This window comes from Pristiophorus japonicus, chromosome 6 (assembly GCF_044704955.1).
Source record: "Pristiophorus japonicus isolate sPriJap1 chromosome 6, sPriJap1.hap1, whole genome shotgun sequence".
NCBI lineage: Eukaryota > Metazoa > Chordata > Chondrichthyes > Pristiophoridae > Pristiophorus > Pristiophorus japonicus.
The window spans coordinates 159886555-159904827 of record NC_091982.1 but is presented as its reverse complement, the minus strand read 5'-3'; the positions used below and the strand labels follow the sequence as shown (position 1 = coordinate 159904827).

Sequence of the window (18273 nt, the reverse complement as noted above, 5' to 3'; positions counted from 1 at the left end):
CTCACCTACTGGAGTGGTCTTTGGTACAGAAATTTAGATCGGTACTGTACTGTAGTACTGAGATGGTGCTATCTTTTTGATGATATATTAAACCAGGGAGATTACTAGGCAGTAGGCCATTTCTATCACTGTCTTTTGTGCACCCTTGCTGCGTGAAGTATCTCAGTAACTTTCATACTTGGTTTGTTTAGTATGAATGTTTAAATAAAAGACCCGATCCTGCCTTTACTACAACTGAATGTGCTTGTGTAATTTGACGTTTAAAGCAACGAAGCGAAAAGAGCAAGACAGCCGTCCACAACATTTTGGTGACCTCGATGTGATTTTCAAAAGTTCGTTGGTTTATTCGAAGACCCCGACGTGAAGCAGAAAGTTGGCCGAGTTGTTCGAAGATCCCAACATGATTTTGAAAAGTTCTTTGGCTGAGTCGTTCGAAGAAGTGTTTTCCACACATCAGTTCGAGGGGTGAGCGTTCTTTTAGTTGTCATGACTTAAAGGGATCTCCAGTTAGTAATGGGAGGATCAGGGAATATTCCAGATGAAGTCCAGTCATTTCTTAATGAGTGGATTGAGTCGAAAGGGGGACCTTATGGGATAAGGCAGGAAACAATGACAGGAGGATGGAGGGAGACACGGCAGTCTTTAGTGAAGAGTGTCCAGTTATAAAAGATTGAAGTGTTTGGGTTAAAAAGTGATAAAAAGAGAAAAGCGTTAGTGTTACAGTGTCTAATGCTGGAGATTCAAAAGTTAGGCTGAGGCTAGAGATAGGGAAGTCTCAGAACTCCGAGCAGTTAACAACAATGAGTAAAGAAGTAGAGAATTGGCGATTTCAGGCATTCGGGGCAGCCAGGACTGTTCTGACGCTGGATCAGCATCTTGCTGATGAACAGAACCGTCCGTAATCAAGAGCGAGAGAAAAAAATATCTAAGCTGCAGGAGATGGTGTTATTAGGTTGCCCAGCGGAGACAGCAATTGATAAAGCTGGGTGATATTCGGAGGATTCCCCAGGTATGAGTGTTGAAAAGGGGATTAAGGGACAGGGAGAATGCCCACCGTTCCCTTCCGCAGCTCCTTTGCCTTCTCTGACAGTGGCTCACGTGGCAACTTTAAGTACGGAGGCGGAGCAGTTAGATGCCTCTTCAGTTACTCAGACGCTTAATACCCCACAACATTACAGACGACCTTTCGGTAATGCGGAGAGTGGGGGAAGCACGTTTGGGCGGACAAGGCGAGAGCAGGATCATGATTCCTCTACTCCCTATGGAGCTCGTGAAGGGAACACTATGTTAAGTGGTTTTGGGGAGTCCTGGTATAAGTGAGGATGGGTAAAGTTACAGGGCATGAGAGCTATCCTGGGAGAAGTGGGACTTGCACCGCTTCAGGATTTTAATAAGTTTGCCCAATGATGGTGTAATATTCTGGGATGGTGGCAATCGGGGGACATATCTGAAAAACAGAGGGTTCACACGATTCTACGAGCTTTCGGGAGTCACCAGGAAAGGTAGTAGGTTTTGAAACAACTTTCAGGTCCCTGCTTGGTAGAATAATAGCTTCAATCTTTGGTGTTCACTCAGGGCCACAGTTAATAAAGCGGCTTGCATTATTACCAGGGGAAGGACCCAGGGAAGAGGGGGAACGTGTATTCCAGTTATGTAAATGTTTGGGAAGTAATTGGAATGATATCAGTCATTACGGGGATGGTACACATAGAGAGATCATTTTGACTCTCCTACCCCCTTCAGTAGTTCTGGAAGTAGATGCCTGGGGCGGGGATGAGAGTTTTGATAAATGGTTGGCAAGGGTAGAAAGCTTGTATCAGAGAACGAACTGCAGGAATTTCAGTCATGGAAACGAGACAGGGATTACAGCAATGGAAGGCAGAAGGGCCCGAGTGGATGAATCCTGCGAAGAGTCACATAAGAGGAGCAGGACCGGGTGGTGCCTGGATCCCGACTCGTCAGTTGATAGAGGAAAGGGATAGACTGGCTAAAGAATTAGAAAAGTTAAAAGAAAAATTGAAGAATCAGGAAAGAGGAGCTAGAGTCACAGACAGGAACGATACCTTAGTTCAGTTGATCTGGTCAGGGGTAGATTCCGCAGGTGAGGGAGTTTTCCGATAGGGATGCCACGCCACAGCCACACGTCGTTCCTTTCAGATCCTTACTTCAGGATAGGGGTGGCCATACCCTTATCGAGGCATGTGTGGAAGGGCAGCGGTAATTGACACAGGGTCTGCCGGACAAATGAAGGTTGAGGTGCTCCTGGAGGAAGGGGATTCTCCTCTTCAGAGACAGTACCCCAACACCCCAGATGCACGAAGAGCAGTTACTGAACAGAGATGAAAGCAGTGGGAGAAACTTGACCAGAAGCATTTAAAGTTTCTGCAGGAATGGGCTGTCTCAGAACTGATGAGATGTTCAATGAAAAGCTCAAATGTGGAAGTTACAAACATGATCTTAAAGGATGCGAAATAGAAGTTGGAGCGTTGCAAATGTCGGGAGAGAAAATTACAGCAGTTCCGAAGGGTGAACTGAGAGAAGGACTGGGTCTTTCAACTGACTATTCACCATTTCCGTCATCCTTTACTCTATGTTGTTACACTTCTCCCACAAAGCAGAGGAAATTGTTAAAAACTGTGCAGAGGCCAACAGACTTGGTCGAAGACACCGATTGAGAGTTTACATTTCTGAATGTAAACAGCATGGAATTCAGTCGAAAACATCAAAATTGTAAGTTGACTTTTAAGTGAAAATGGATATGGTGATCACAGACCAACGGACTTTAAAATGGCACCCTGAGAATTTGAATCTACAGCAACCCTACTTGACCCTAAGCGGCTGCTATTTGGAAGAAGGAAACGCGGAAATGGAATACAAAATTTCAACAGCTTGAGTTTGAATCAAGCAATCGTTGTGGACATTAACCATCTCACTGTGGAAATCGAGAATGTTTGCACAATTTTGGACCAGATTCGACATGTAAGCTGGTGGGAGTCATTGTTCGGATGGAGCCCGACGGCAACAGGCATGATGAACACAATGATACAATGATCCTTATGCTGGTCATTTTGATTTACTACGGATGTCGTGTTCAAAAACAAGGACTACAACTGGACAATGCTGTTGAACGAGCTCGAGCGACCATGCAAATGTATGTTACCCAGATAAGACCTGCAGAGAGGCGAGGGGAAGAAGTGGGGGAATGTGGGAGCACAGTCCTACATTTCTGAACTCTTTGTTTCAGCACACGGTCTGAAGTTTGGATTAAGAAAACAGGAAGATTGAAGTTTGGATTAAAAAACAGGAAGAATGAAGTTTGGATCGAAAAGAGACTGCTAGACAATGTGGTGCCTTCCAGCCATTGAAATGAGTAACTGGTCATTGTCTGGATGTAAAATATTTGAGTACCTTGGAACTAAACGATGTTAAGTATAATAGTAATTCATGACATGTAAATATTTGAGTACCTTGTTACGGTGGAAATAATAGTAATTCATGACGAAACGATGTTAAGAAATTTGATGACATCTGTATGTTAATCATTTGAATGTACCATTGTTACTATGCGAGGAAATGATCTAGTAATTCAGAAAGCAGTTAGCCGTGATTTCAGGACAATTCTACATTGTCTGCATGATTAATTGTCTAAATGTACTATGCAAAGAAATAAGAGTTCAAAGACTTTTTCAGCATAAAGATGAGAGTTTGACATTAGACACCACACACTGGAATCTCGGACGGTGTGTCACAAGCAGCCATGGAAATCTAAGCAAGCTGCCTTTGTGAAGTATCTCAGTAACTTTCATACTTGGTTTGTTTAGTATGAATGTTTAAATAAAAGACCCGATCCTGCCTTTACTACCAGGATGTGAAAGGTGCTATATGGGCATAGATTAGAGAAATGGGCAGAACAATATTAGATGCAGTTTAGCAGGGAATCTGAAGTAAGGGGATAGAATCTGAGAATTTGAGCTAAACTGACAGCCAAAAGTGAATCCAGCAAGGATTGCAATTGTAGAATTCACAGGCTCAGAATACAATTGATGCAGAAACAATTGGTGTTTAATAGGATATTAATAGGGCAGTGGGCGAGTTTTAGATTTCTCTAGCTGAGAGCTGGCACAGGTAATGATAGGTCAAATGGTCTCCTTGTGTATTGTAAACATCCATGGCGCTAATTAGTACAAAGTGAAGTCTCAATTAGAGAGATACGAGGGTGGCCGGAATCCGAGATAATATCACACTGATACAGCAGAAAGGACTCAATACAAAATGATCACTGGTTGAAAGCCTTGCCACCAATGCCTAATCATTGGCACAATCTGCAGCAGTGCCCAACCACTGGCACTGCACGAGTGTCCAGCCACCAGTATTGGCCAAGTGCCCAGGAGCCCCAGATCATTGGCACAGAGTGTGCAGCAATGCCTGACTACTGGCACTGGCAAAAGCACACTACTGCCCAATCACCAGCACTTGGAAGATATAGAACCTTCCTCATGTAACTTAGGGGTAAAGGGCAGGCTGCAAGTCAGATTGAAAATACTGTACAGAAGTAAACAGCTATCGAATACATTTTCTTTTTTTTTTAAATAGAAAAACAATAGTATTTTGTATAGAAAGTCCTCCCAGGACCTCCCCTCTGCTGAGATTGTAAACCTTCATTATTTAAATTAAAATAACTTTTTTTGAAGAATTGAATAGAATTCTTTGGCAGGGTTTAATATTCCACTGGGAAATTCCAATAGCAAGCAGGTCCCTTCCGTTAGTGAGAATAAATCAGGTGAACCAGCGTATTTACAAACCAACTCTATACGTACTGTAAACTCTTCCCCTTCATCATCCGATTCCCCAAAAATGTCAGCTATCAAGGTTCCAACACCAGCCCTGTTTAGAGGAAGCAGAGGAAAACGTTACCAGGTTACTCAGACAATAAATTCTGCCAATGGGAAACACCATCAATACTTAAGGGACTTTTCTCACATTCCATCTCCAATATCTCTAAGTGAGCTGCAAGATTCTTGTGCACTTACACATCATCTGACACTGCCAATTGTGACCACTTAACCTAGGATATCCTCCAATGGGAATTAATCCCCACTAGAAACATAGAAACATAGAAAATAGGTGCAGGAGTAGGCCATTCGGCCCTTCTAGCCTGCACCGCCATTCAATGAGTTCATGGCTGAACATGCAACTTCAGTACCCCATTCCTGCTTTCTCGCCGTACCCCTTGATCCCCCTAGTAGTAAGGACTTCATCCAACTCCTTTTTGAATATATTTAGTGAATTGGCCTCAACAACTTTCTGTGGTAGAGAATTCCACAGGTTCACCACTCTCTGGGTGAAGAAGTTTCTCCTCATCTCGGTCCTAAATGGCTCACCCCTTATCCTTAGACTGTGACCCCTGGTTCTGGACTTCCCCAACATTGGGAACATTCTTCCTGCATCTAACCTGTCTGAACTCATCAGAATTTTAAACGTTTCTATGAGGTCCCCTCTCATTCTTCTGAACTCCAGTGAATACAAGCCCAGTTGATCCAGTCTTTCTTGATAGGTCAGTCCCGCCATCCCGGGAATCAGTCTGGTGAACCTTCGCTGCACTCCCTCAATAGCAAGAATGTCCTTCCTCAAGTTAGGAGACCAAAACTGTACACAATACTCCAGGTGTGGCCTCACCAAGGCCCTGTACAACTATAGCAACACCTCCCTGCCCTTGTACTCAAATCCCCTCGCTATGAAGGCCAACATGCCATTTGCTTTCTTAACCGCCTGCTGTACCTGCATGCCAACCTTCAATGACTGATGTACCATGACACCCAGGTCTTGTTGCACCTCCCCTTTTCCGAATCTGGCACCATTCAAATAATAGTCTGTCTCTCTGTTTTTACCACCAAAGTGGATAACCTCACATTTATCCACATTATACTTCATCTGCCATGCATTTGCCCACTCACCTAACCTATCCAAGTCACTCTGCAGCCTCATAGCATCCTCCTCGCAGCTCACACTGCCACCCAACTTAGTGTCATCCGCAAATTTGGAGATACTACATTTAATCCCCTCGTCTAAATCATTAATGTACAGTGTAAACAGCTGGGGCCCCAGCACAGAACCTTGCGGTACCCCACTAGTCACTGCCTGCCATTCTGAAAAGTACCCATTTACTCCTACTCTTTGCTTCCTGTCTGACAACCAGTTCTCAATCCATGTCAACACACTAGAATCTAGGACAGCTGACATCTCCCCACACATATTTGGTCAAATGAGTGGAAACTTTTTAATGCCTGCTGCTTATCACAGTACCCAGGAATAACAGAAACATGGACATGGCAGTCGCAAGAAAGAGAAACTGCTTTCCATCAGACTGGTACCAGAAACTAATATCCATCAACTGCCCATGCTCAGTGTCAACTTCACTCAGCAGTAGTATTCTCACCCACTTGAATCAGAAGGTATTAGTTCCAAGCCTCACTCCACGAGAAAAGCACATAATTTAGGCTGATACTTCAATACAGTTTGGAAAGAATTCCACATTTTACCCTCCCCTGTAAAGGATTTTTCTTCTAAAATCCCCTTTAATTCCATCAGTGCAACCTTCTCATCTGGCATGCATAGTGAACGGAGATCATCAAATACTAGAGTGTGTTCCTGAACTTAAAGAAAGATAACTTCGATGGTATGAGGCGTGAATTGGCTAGAATAGATTGGCAAACGATACGAAAAGGGCTGACGGTGGATAAGCAATGGCAAACATTTAAAGATCACATGGATGAACTTCAGCAAATGTACATCCCTGTCTGGAGTAAAAATAAAACTGGGAAGGTGGCTCAACCGTGGCTAACAAAGGAAATTAAGGATAGTGTTAAAGCCAAGGAAGAGGCATATAAATTGGCTAGAAAAAGCAACAAACCTGAGGACTGGGAGAAATTTAGAATTCAACAGAGAAGGACTAAGGGTTTAATTAAGAGGGGAAAATAGAGTATAAGAGGAAACTTGCAGGGAATATAAAAACTGACTGCAAAAGCTTCTATAAATATGCGAAGAGAAAAAGATTAGTAAAGACAAACGTTGATCCCTTGCAGTCGGATTCAGGTGAAATTATAATGGGGAACAAAGAAATGGCAGACCAATTGAACAAATACTTCGGTTCTGTCACGAAGGAAGATACAAATAACCTTCCGAAGGTACTAGGGGACAGTGGGTCGAGTGAGAAGGAGGAACTGAAGGATATCCTTATTAGGCGGGAAATTGTGTTAGGGAAATTGATGGGATTGATGGGTTTGAAGGCCGATAAATCCCCGGGGCCTGATAGACTGCATCCCAGAGTACTTAAGGAAGTGGCCCTAGAAATAGTGGATGCATTGGTGATCATTTTCCAACAGTCTATCGACTCTGGATCAGTTCCCATGGACTGGAGGGTAGCTAATGTAACATCACTTTTTTTTTTAAAAAGGAGGGAGAGAAAACGGGTAATTATAGACCGGTTAGCTTGTTATCTGTAGTGGGTAAAATGTTGGATTCGATCATGAAGGACGAAAAAGCAGCACATTTAGAAAGCGGTGACAGGATCAGATCAAGGGAAATCATGCTGGACAAATCTGGAATTTTTTGAGGATGTAACTAACAGAGTGGACAAGGGAGAACCAGTGGATGTGGTGTATTTGGACTTTCAGAAGGCTTTTGACAAGGTCCTGCACAAGAGATTGTTGTGCAAAATCAAAGCACATGGTATTGGGGGTAATGTACTGACGTGGATAGGAAACTGGTTGGCAGACAGGAAGCAGTCTCGGGATAAACGGGTCCTTTTCAGAAAGGCAGGCAGTGACTAGTGGAGTGCCGCAGGGTTCAGTGCTGGGACCCCAGCTCTTTACAATATACATTAAGGATTTGGATGAAGGAATCGAGTGTAATATCTCCAAGTTTGCAAATGACACTAAACTGGGTGGTGGTGTGAGCTGTGAGGAGGATGCTAAGAGGCTGCAGTGTGACTTGGATAGGTTAGGTGAGTGGGCAAATGCATGGCAGATGCAGTATATTGTGGATAAATTTGAGGTTATCCATTTTGGGGGCAAAAACATGAAGGCAGAATATTATCTGAATGGCGGCAGACGAGGAAAAGGGGAGGTGCAACGAGACCTGGGTGTCGTGGTTCATCAGTCACTGAAAGTGGGCATGCAGGTACAGCAGGCGGTAAAGAAGGCAAATGGTATGTTGGCCCTCATAGCTAGGGGATTTGAATATAGAAGCAGGGAGGTCTTAGTGCAGTTGTACCAGACCTTAGTGAGGCCTCACCTGGAATATTGTGTTCAGTTTTGGTCTCCTAGTCTGAGGGAGGACGTTCTTGCTATTGAGGGAGTGCAGCGAAGGTTCACCAGACTGATTCCAGGGATGGCTGGGCTGTCATATGAGGAGAGACTGGATCAACTGGGCCTTTATTCACTGAAGTTTAGAAGGATGAGAGGGGATCTCATAGAAACGTAAGATTCTGACAGGACTGGACAGGTTAGATGCGGGAAGAATGTTTCCGATGTTGGGGAAGTCCAGAACCAGGGGACTTACTCTTAGGATAAGGGGTAGGCCATTTAGGACTGAGATGAGGAGAAACTTCTTCACTCAGAGAGTTGTTAACCTGTGGAATTCCCTGCCGCAGAGTTGTTGATGCCAGTTCACTGGATATATTCAAGAGGGAGTTAGATATGACTCTTACGGTTCAGGGGATCAAGGGGTATGGAGAGAAAGCAGGAAAGGGGTACTGAAGGAATGATCAGCCATGATCTTAATGAATGGTGGTACAGGCTCGAAGAGCCGAATGGCCTACCCCTGCACCTATTTTTCTATGTTTCTATGTTCTCATGTCTAGCACACCAGTGTAAAGAGCCCTTATAGCTCCAATACAGTGTGTACTGAGCATATCAAACACCCCTGAGTGTCACACTCTCATCTAGTGACACCTTGCCAGTCTCCCAAATGGAGGGACATGACTATTTTGTTACAATATTTTATTAACCTAAGAAGTTAGAAACTAGACATAAACCAGTCATTAATAAAAATGAAATGTTGAATAAAAATAAAATTCTATGAGAAGGCAGTGAAGGGCTGCGATGTTATGTGAAAGTTGAATAGATCAGAGCTCAGTACATGGCCTCAGGACCGGCACAGATTCCAGTTAAGTGTTTGATTGGTTACTGTTGGAATACTCAGCCTCATTCTTTGACCATAATTCAACTGTCATAAGCAACTGAACAATGAGGAATAGAGTAAACAATGTCTCAAAGTCCAGCAGGTATTGACTGAAGAGTGTTAAAAGATAGCAAATGAAAGCCAAGAACTGGGAACAGAAATAGCAAGAAAGTAAGGCGACAGAAATCAGACAGCTATCTGAAGGAGGCACTTACAAAGTTGCTTAATGACGGTACGTCACAACATATTCCTTGAAGCAGGAAGTCTGAAACGTTCTTGCAACGCAGCTATGATCGAACATGGCTATCAACAGCAGGGAGAAAAAGAAAACATAGAAACATAGAAAAATAGGTGCAGGAGTCGGCCATTCGAGCCTGCACCACCATTCAATAAGATCATGGCTGATCATTCACCTCAGTACCCCTTTCCTGCTTTCTCTCCATACCCCTTGATCCCTTTAGCCGTAAGGGTCATATCTAACTCCCTCTTGAATATATCTAATGAACTAGCATCAACAACTCTCTGCGGCAGGGAATTCCACAGGTTAACAACTCTCTGAGTGAAGAAATTTCTCCTCATCTCAGTCCTAAATGGCTTACCCCATATCCTTTGATTATGTCCCCTGGTTCTGGACTTCCCCAACATCAGGAACATTCTTCCCGCATCTAACCTGCCCAGTCCCGTCAGAATTTTATATGTTTCTATGAGATCCCCTCTGATTCTTCGAAGCTCCAGTGAATACAGGCCCAGTCGATCCAGTCTCTCCTCATATGTCAGTCCTACCATCCCGGGAATCAGTCTGGTGAACCTTTACTGCACTCCCTCAGTAGCAAGAACGTCCTTCCTCAGATTAGGAGACCAAAACTGAACACAATATTCCAGGTGAGGCCTCACTAAGGCCCTGTACAACTGCAGTAAGACCTGCCTGCTCCTATACAAATCCCCTAGCTATGAAAGTCAACACACCATTTGCCTTCTTCACCGCCTGCTGTACCTGCATGCCAACTTTCAATGACTGATGTACCATGACACCCAGGTCTCATTGCACCTCCCCTTTTCCTAATCTGCCGCCATTCAATAATATTCTGCCTTCGTGTTTTTGCCACCAAGATGGATAACCTCACATTTATCCACATTATACTGTATCTGCCATGCATTTGCCCACTCACCTAACCAAGTCACCCTGCAGCCTCTTAGCGTCCTCCTCACAGCTCACAGATAGACAGTGTGGGGCTGGTGGAAGTCAATAGAGGCTTAAGGCAAGCACAAAAGAAATGCTGAAGAGAGTGTGTTCTGCCAGCTCTCATGTTTGAATGATGGCTTATTGGTCTAAAAATGGAGGATGGAAGAAATGAGCAAGCAAAAGCAACTGATACCCAGGAGCAAGATACAGGCCAGAATATAATCAATGGGTTAAGCTGCTTTATAAACAGAATAATGGAAACCCAGAAGTCAGTTACAGACTGCAATCTAATAGAGGGGTTTGGATGGAATTACAAAAGCACTACACTACAGTGCCACACCAGAGTTTTTCAGATCATGCTCTATTACTGCACAGAGGTCGGTGGGTTTCTTCAATGAGTTAATGTCAACGGACTATGGGGAAACATAAAATCCCTCTTATAGACAAAACACTTTGATGCGAGAAACGGTTCTTCTATGACGATTGGTTTAAATTTCTCCCATCCCAGTGACAGGCCTATACCCACCAGGACTTCAGCCCAGTGTTATTGTGTGACAGCTCTGCTACCTCAGCCTGGTGACATACAGGGTTGAACCTGTTACCTAGTGTTATTCATTAGTACTTCAGCCTAGTGTTATACAGGCCAAGCTTGGGAGGATTGAACTGCTGGATGTTGTCACAGTTCAACTGAGAAGTGTAGAGGAACAGAGGAACCTTGGAGTGCATGTCCACAGATCCCTGAAGGTAGCAGGATAGGTAGATAAGGTGGTTAAGAAGGCATACAGAATACTTTCTTTTATTAGCCAAGGCAAAGAATACAAGAGCAGGATGGTTATGCTTGAACTGCATAAAACACTAGTTAGGCCACAGCTAGAATACTGCCTACAGTTATGGTCACCACATTACAGGAAAGATGTGATTGCACTAGAGAGGGTACAGAGGAGATTTACGAGGATGTTGCCAGGACTGGAGATATTTAGTTATGAGGAAAGATTGGATAGGCTGGGGTTGTTTTCTTTGGAACAGAGGATGCCGAGTGGAGAATTAATTGAGGTGTATAACATTATGAGGGACCTAGATAGAGTGCATAGGAGAGGTCAATATCCAGGGGGCATAGATTTAAAGTCATTGGTAGAAGGATTAGAGGGGAGTTGAGGGGAACCTTTTGCAACCAGAGGGTGGTGGGGGTCTGGAACTCGCTGCCTGAAAGGGTAGGAGAGAGAAACCTTCATTGCATTTAAAAAGTACTTGGAAGTGCCGTAACCTACAGGGCTACAGACCAAGAGCTGAAAAGTGTGATTAGGCTGGATAGCTGTTTTTCAGTCGGCACAAGCTCGATGGGCTGAACGACCTCCTTCTGTGCCATAAATTTCTATGATTCTTTAACTGAACATATTATGAAGATTGCATGCCCCCATTAGGTTTTACTGAGATTATGATGAAACAATCCAAGATGGATAGGCAGGGAAATGCTGCTATGCATCTACAATACTCATATCCTTATTTTTGGAGCACTTTTCACTTACTCATCCTCAGATTCACTGTCACTGCCGAACAGACCAGATTCGGCTTTTTGGGAGGGTTCTTTATTCTCCTCGTCCTCGTCACTGTCAGACAAGATGCCCTTAGACTCTTGTTTTTCTGGTGCAGCGTCACTGTCGGAATCCTCGCCAGCGGAAAGGATGGTTTTTTTCTTAGCGGCGACATCGCTGTCTGAGTTGGAGTCCTCGTCCTCCGACACGATGCGTTTCTTCTTAAGAGCAGTGTCGCTCTCTGAATCGTCACCATCGGAAAAGACCCGCTTTTTCCTAATACCTGTGTTGCTATCAGAATCCTCGGCATCAGAAACAACCTGCTTTTTCACACGGGTGTTAGAGTCACTGTCCGAGTCGTCGACATCGGAGACCACGCGCTTGGCTTTGGAGATGCCTGCACCGCTGTCGGAATCATCACTGTCCGAAACAACACGCTTCGCCGTAGCTACGCCAGCGTCACTATCCGAATCCTCGCCACCCGAGGCAACCTGTTTTCTCTTCAAATCACCAGTGTCGCTGTCTGATTCCTCCCCACCAGAGATACTGAGCTTCTTCTTGGTGGGGGCAAAGTCACTGTCCGAGTCCTCGCTGTCCGACATCACGCGATTTTTCTTCGCAGCTGCGAGTGAGAAAAAGAATATCTCCTATAAACCAATCCTACATCAGGTGTTAACCCTTTCATGCACACTCATTTGTTACAGATGCTGGGAATGTGGTTTGATGACACAATCACATAACCCTCCCCATCATAAAAATAAGACACTTCAAGAATGAAAGGGAAGATTACATGCCTTTAGAATGTAGTGATCACTGTACTGAGTGAAGGATGGTGCCAAATCTCACCTTCAGATGCAATTTTCTTTTAAACTAGGGTGTAATGCCAAGTAGCATCATCTTCGGGAAATATGACTCATCAGCCAAAGCGAGGGCGTGTCTGGACAGGGCAGTGAGCCCAGAGCAAAGCCAGGGCATGTCTCATCAGTGCAGTGAACACAGGCCAAAGCCAGGATGTGTCCATTCAGTGCAGTGAACACAGAGCAAAGCCAGAGCGTGTCTTATCAGTGCAATGAAAACAGAGCAATGCTAGGGCGTGTCTGAACAGGGCATAAACTGCCTGAATTTTGTAAGTTCTATATACAACGTGCTCAAACACTGATCTCCAAGTGAAAGGTAAATGTTTCTAGGACATCTGGGATGGCCTTGCTACATTGCAAACCCTGCATCACACAAACTCACTGAAGTTGCCCTGATTCACAGCTGAACACTCACGTTTATTCAGTTCTTCTTTCTCGTCCTCACTGTCAGACAGGACTGGCTTCTTCCTCTTCACTGAAATAGAGTAGCAGTGTGTTGGGAATTTCACAAAAAGACATCAAATATCATAAGCTCAGCATCATGGAATATTACAGCACGTAAGTTTAACCCATTCTACCTGTGTCGCCTCTCTGGAAGAGCGATCCACATAGTCCCTTTCCCCATACTGGTATAAAACCCTTTAGTTGCGATTTCTCTGATGGTCGAGAGATTAAAGGTACCATTTGACCAGCACCTGTGTCCACATGCAGCAAGATTCCACCGGTCTCAGCTGTGGAGGGAGTTGGCACTACAATTGGTCTCAGAGAGGGGGGGAAATAGAGGCGCTTCTCAGTCCACAGCCATTCTGCCACCCCTGCTGTAAATTGCACGTCAGACAACAAGATCAGCTCATGGAAAAATGGCTAGCAAACACACATTTAGGCTCACATGAAATACTGGAGGGCAGCAAGTGTTTGTGGAACCTGCAAATTAACAGATCTTTGGTTCCATCACTAGTTATAATACAGTCAAACACTTATCAAGAGCACGGTTTCATTCCAATCTTCAATATTTACTACCCCGAGCATCCATCACTGATACAAACCTACTGTGCAGCAACTGCTCACGAATAACTCCCCTATCCTGTAAATTTAATCATTTAAGTGGTAAGTACATCCATGTGAGTTCGGGGCCCAGAAAAGGTGAGGTCCAGAAGCAGCACGGGCTAGCCCACACTGCAATATGTGTGAGCACTAGGTCCGTACAGCAGAGCTGGTCTCCAGTTATCTTGGTTAAACCTTGCCATAGGACCAAGACCTAGCTCTGTCAAGCCTGTGTGGCGGCTGGTGTGCAACGGACGCCACGTTAAAAAAATCCACGCACAGGCATCTTCCACACTTCAACATGTAGGTCGGGACCTGGAATATTAGGTCCTTCATTGAAACACCTGTGAATTCATCCCTTTTTGGCATGGAAGAAAGTCATCCTCGATACGAGGAACCGCCTATGATGACGATGAGCTGAAGCCAGGAATGTTTACACGGACAAGATCAAATCTTAAAGATCCTGAAATATTGAAGATCCTGAAGGATACAGCCAAGATAGATGTTAACATGTTTAACATAGCCGCAGAATCTACAAGAGGATACAGCCACATGCTTAAAAGGCGGAAGGTTAAAAGACAATTTAGATTTAATTACTTTAAAAAAAGAATGGTGAACTTATGGAATGGACTTGCCAGGAGAAGCAATGAGGCTGACTGTATTGAGAGTTAGAGAAGTGCCTAGAGGAAAATTTGGTAGAGGGGGTATAGCAGGCATTGTGGGACATGACATTCCGTAGACACGGATCAGAACAGATGGTCTTTTCCAATCCTGCACATTTCTAGCAACTATTTTAACAACGGTAGGTTTCCTTTAACCAGTACACACCTGTTTTCTCCCCCTCTTCCTCATCCTCATCATCACTGTCGGATGCCCTGTGAGGCACAGGACCGTCGTCATCACTGGCCCCTCGGCTCTTGTGCTCCGGTGATATTCTCACATCCTTTTCACTGTCTGTGTCATTCACTCGATCGTGGCTCTCTTCGCGCTCTCCGCCGCTGTCTTCATTTATGGAGTGATTCTCCTTATTGCTGCCTGCTTCATCATCTGATTGCTCGACGCTGCGAGCTTTCTTGGGTTCCTCATTCTCGGAATCGCTGCTAATGTGGTTTTCCTCCCCGCTCTTTGGCCGGCCAGGGCTGTCACTGTCTTCTGCATCACTCTGATCTTCTTTGTGGCTTTCGTCCTGAAACAGAATATGAAAACTTTCAGACACTGGGGTTTTAAAAATTACTTTCATTTATACAGTGCCTTTGGGAAATAAAAAAAAAGAGTAAATGGGAGAATACTGAGTCAGTCATCGAGGGAGACTTATGAAGGATGACTTAAAAACTTTGTTGAAAAGATGGCTGTTGGAAAAGTTTTATAAGATGGAAAGAGTAGTGAAGTGGAGTTGTTTAGAAGTGGAGTTGTTTAGGGGTGGAGCTCCAGAATTAGGGCCAAAGCAGCTAAAATTCTATCATCAATGGTGGGATAAAAAGGTGGGTGGGAAATATATCGCAGGCCAGAATTAGAGGACTGGAGACTAGAGGAGGTTGCAGGGATTGCTAGGGTGAGACTATGAAGAACTCGAGGATGAGGATTTTAAGTTTGTGAGGATAGGGGTGATGGGAAAGGAGGATTGAGCACAGTCTATCCGATTCAGTACCACATCAGGTGTTGCCTTTACCCAGCAGATCATCATGACAGTTTTCTCTTCTAATATTTATGACCCTAGCAGGGGGAGGGAAGGCGGGAGAGGCATGCAAGGGGGCGGGGGCAGCAGAGGCAGATATACAGACGGTCTTAATCCAAGTTACAAAACAGCTCACGGAGCACCTTGCATTTGTTGTTAGAGGTGAATGTACGGAAAAGAAGCCAGGGTTATCTTTGGTCTTGGCTGACGACAGTGGGATCCAAAATCCGTGATGTGGTAGTCAGATTTGGTACAGTATGGCTAAACCAGTTATGCGGCAGATACGCACAAATCTGTGCTTGTTGGCCTTGAGGGACTGAAGATGGGGATAATGCCGGGGGTGAGGGTGGGACCAAGATGACGGACGAGTCTCTTACCTCAGAGTGATGTCCCACGCTGCTGCCTTCAGATGCAGCACGGTGTTCGGTCGAGTCCTCCTGATCATCTGAGCCTGAATTGTGTTCATCCTGTACTGGTGTTGCTCCACCATCATCTATTCAAAGTAAAGCAACAGTCACTGCCACAGCACCACTGCCAGCGCACAACACCATCACAGCACTCCTACACGCCTGGTGCACATAACCATCACAGACAAACACACTTTGTTGGCTTTTTGGGATGTCCTGAGGTGCAAGTCTGTTCTTTCTTTTCCTGTATTCTACTGGACCTATAATGGGTGAACATACCCCTGCCAAACTGGACATGCCAAGTGCCCCATGATCATACCACAATACTGTAATGCTACTCACAAAATAATTACTTGTCTTTCATTTTTGAAAATAAACTGCATAAACATTAGTACATCACTTTTTCACAACCCCAAAACACTTCCATTCAATGAAATGTAGTCACTGCTTTACAGGAAAATGCAGTTGCCAAATTGGGCACAGCAAGATCCCACAAACAGTAGATGGGATGGATGACCAAATGATCAGTTTTCAGAGCAGTTTGTTGAGGGATATGAGAGAACCTCCTGCTCTTTGATTGGTGCCATGGAGTATTTTACGTCCATCTGAACAGGAAAATGGAGATTGTGGTTTAATCTGGAACTCCGACTGTCTGTCTGGCACTGGTGCCAGTTCCCACTCTCCTTGACTCCACTTTTCTTTTTATAAAATTGTTCCATTCTGCCTATTCCCAGTTGTCTGTTTTTAAGTTCCTCCCCACCACCCCAAAAGCTCTGCTGCGCTGTGTGCCCTCTGCCGCCACCGCCCCCCCCACACCTTGCTTAAATGTCTATGTTTTTAAAAAAGGACTCAACATGCAGTGTGTTTTCTCACCCAGCTGGTTATACTTAAAAGGACGATTGAATGACATAGGGTCCCGCCCCCGCACCAAAGTGTTATTGTTTGATGCAGATTTCTCACCCATTGTCATTGCACAGCAAAGGTCTTTTCTTCTAGCCTCATTACAACTATTCTACAGCTATATCCTTCCCCATCTAATTCCACCGCTACATCCTTCCCTATCTAATACACATAGGGATTGCTAATTCAGCAGGAACAGGAAACTGGCGCCTTTTACCAACAGCAGTGGCGAGGAGAGAAATATGGCGAATACTATACTATACTCTGAACTCCACACAGGAATAACTTAGTGGAGAATAAGCTTGGGAACAATGCACTGGAATGTAGCAATTAAATATACACTGGTATAAAATCACACTACACACTATTAAACATACTTCTCCAGCTCAACATGGGATTGATTCTTGAGCAGAACAATACTATCTTACCAAGAATGTGACAAACACATGCTTAGCTTGAAATGGGAAGAAGACACTCAAGAAATGATGTGCAACACGTGACAAGAGAAATCATGAGAGTATTCAAGAGAAAATGCAAGGACAATTTGAGGGGAATGTATAAGAGTGATCACGACCAGGGACACAGAGGAAGCGCAATTGCTGATGGGTTGCGTCGTCACCAACCATCTGCACCAGGAACTGAAATACCTGACTGAAATAGTGACTTACGGGTTAGCAGACCTGTAGTAACCTTATTTATTGGTAGCATGCACACAAGCAAATGAGTTCCGATCATTCAGTATGAGGAGGCCAGTATTACTGTTTGTTTCACAGGTTCATTCCACAGGAGAGGAAAATGGTAACTGTGAGCAACAGATCAACTATAAAGAATAATTAGCCCACTGTATCACAAATTATAATTACAACACAGGCCACCTTGTTCAGAATGTTCACAAACAGCACTGTGCAAACTGATCAACAACAACTTGTATTAATACAGCGCCTTTAACGAAGTGAAACGTCCCAAGGCGCTTCACAGGAGTATTACGAGATAAAAAATTTGACACCGAGCCGCATAAGTAGAAATTAGCGCAGGTGACCAAAAGCTTGGTCAAAGCAGTAGGTTTTAATGAACGTCTTGAAGGAGGAAAGAGAGGTAGAGAGGCGGAGAGGGTTAGGCAGGGAGTTCCAGAGCTTGGGGCCCAGGCAGCAGGAGGTACGGCCACCAATGGTTGAGCGAACATAATCAGGGATGCTCAAGAGGGCAAACATCTCGGGGGGGGCGGGGGGGGGGGGGGGGTGCTGGAGGAGATTAGAGATAGGGAGGGGCGAGGCCATGGAGGGATTTGAAATTGAGGCTTTGCTTAACCAGAAGCCAATGTAGGTCAGCGAGCACAGGGGCGATAGGTGAGCGGGACTTGGTACAAGTTAGGACACAGGCAGCCGAGTTTTGAATCACCTCTAGTTTACGTACGGCAAAATGCGGAAGACCAGCCAGGAGTGCACTGGAATAGTCAGGTCTTGAGGTAACAAGGGCATGGATGAGGGTTTCAGCA

The 18273-nt window shown here is 44.6% G+C and overlaps 1 protein-coding gene across 8 annotated transcripts in view; it reads right to left on the bottom strand.

Annotated features, from left to right (window-relative positions):
* LOC139265840 (protein IWS1 homolog) overlaps window positions 1-18273 on the bottom strand; it is a 66233-nt gene that overhangs the window by 34761 nt on the left and 13199 nt on the right. For 6 of the 8 annotated variants that reach the window (XM_070883337.1, XM_070883338.1, XM_070883340.1 and 3 more), the window contains exons 2-7: window positions 15849-15964; window positions 14625-14982; window positions 13331-13570; window positions 13168-13227; window positions 11890-12517; window positions 4818-4884 (exon numbers count right to left, since the gene is read on the bottom strand). In XM_070883337.1, the coding sequence (XP_070739438.1) occupies window positions 4818-4884; window positions 11890-12517; window positions 13168-13227; window positions 13331-13570; window positions 14625-14982; window positions 15849-15964 (1469 nt within the window). The remainder of the gene's footprint in view (window positions 1-4817; window positions 4885-11889; window positions 12518-13167; window positions 13228-13330; window positions 13571-14624; window positions 14983-15848; window positions 15965-18273) is intronic. The other 2 variants (XM_070883342.1, XM_070883341.1) reach the window with 1 other exon arrangement.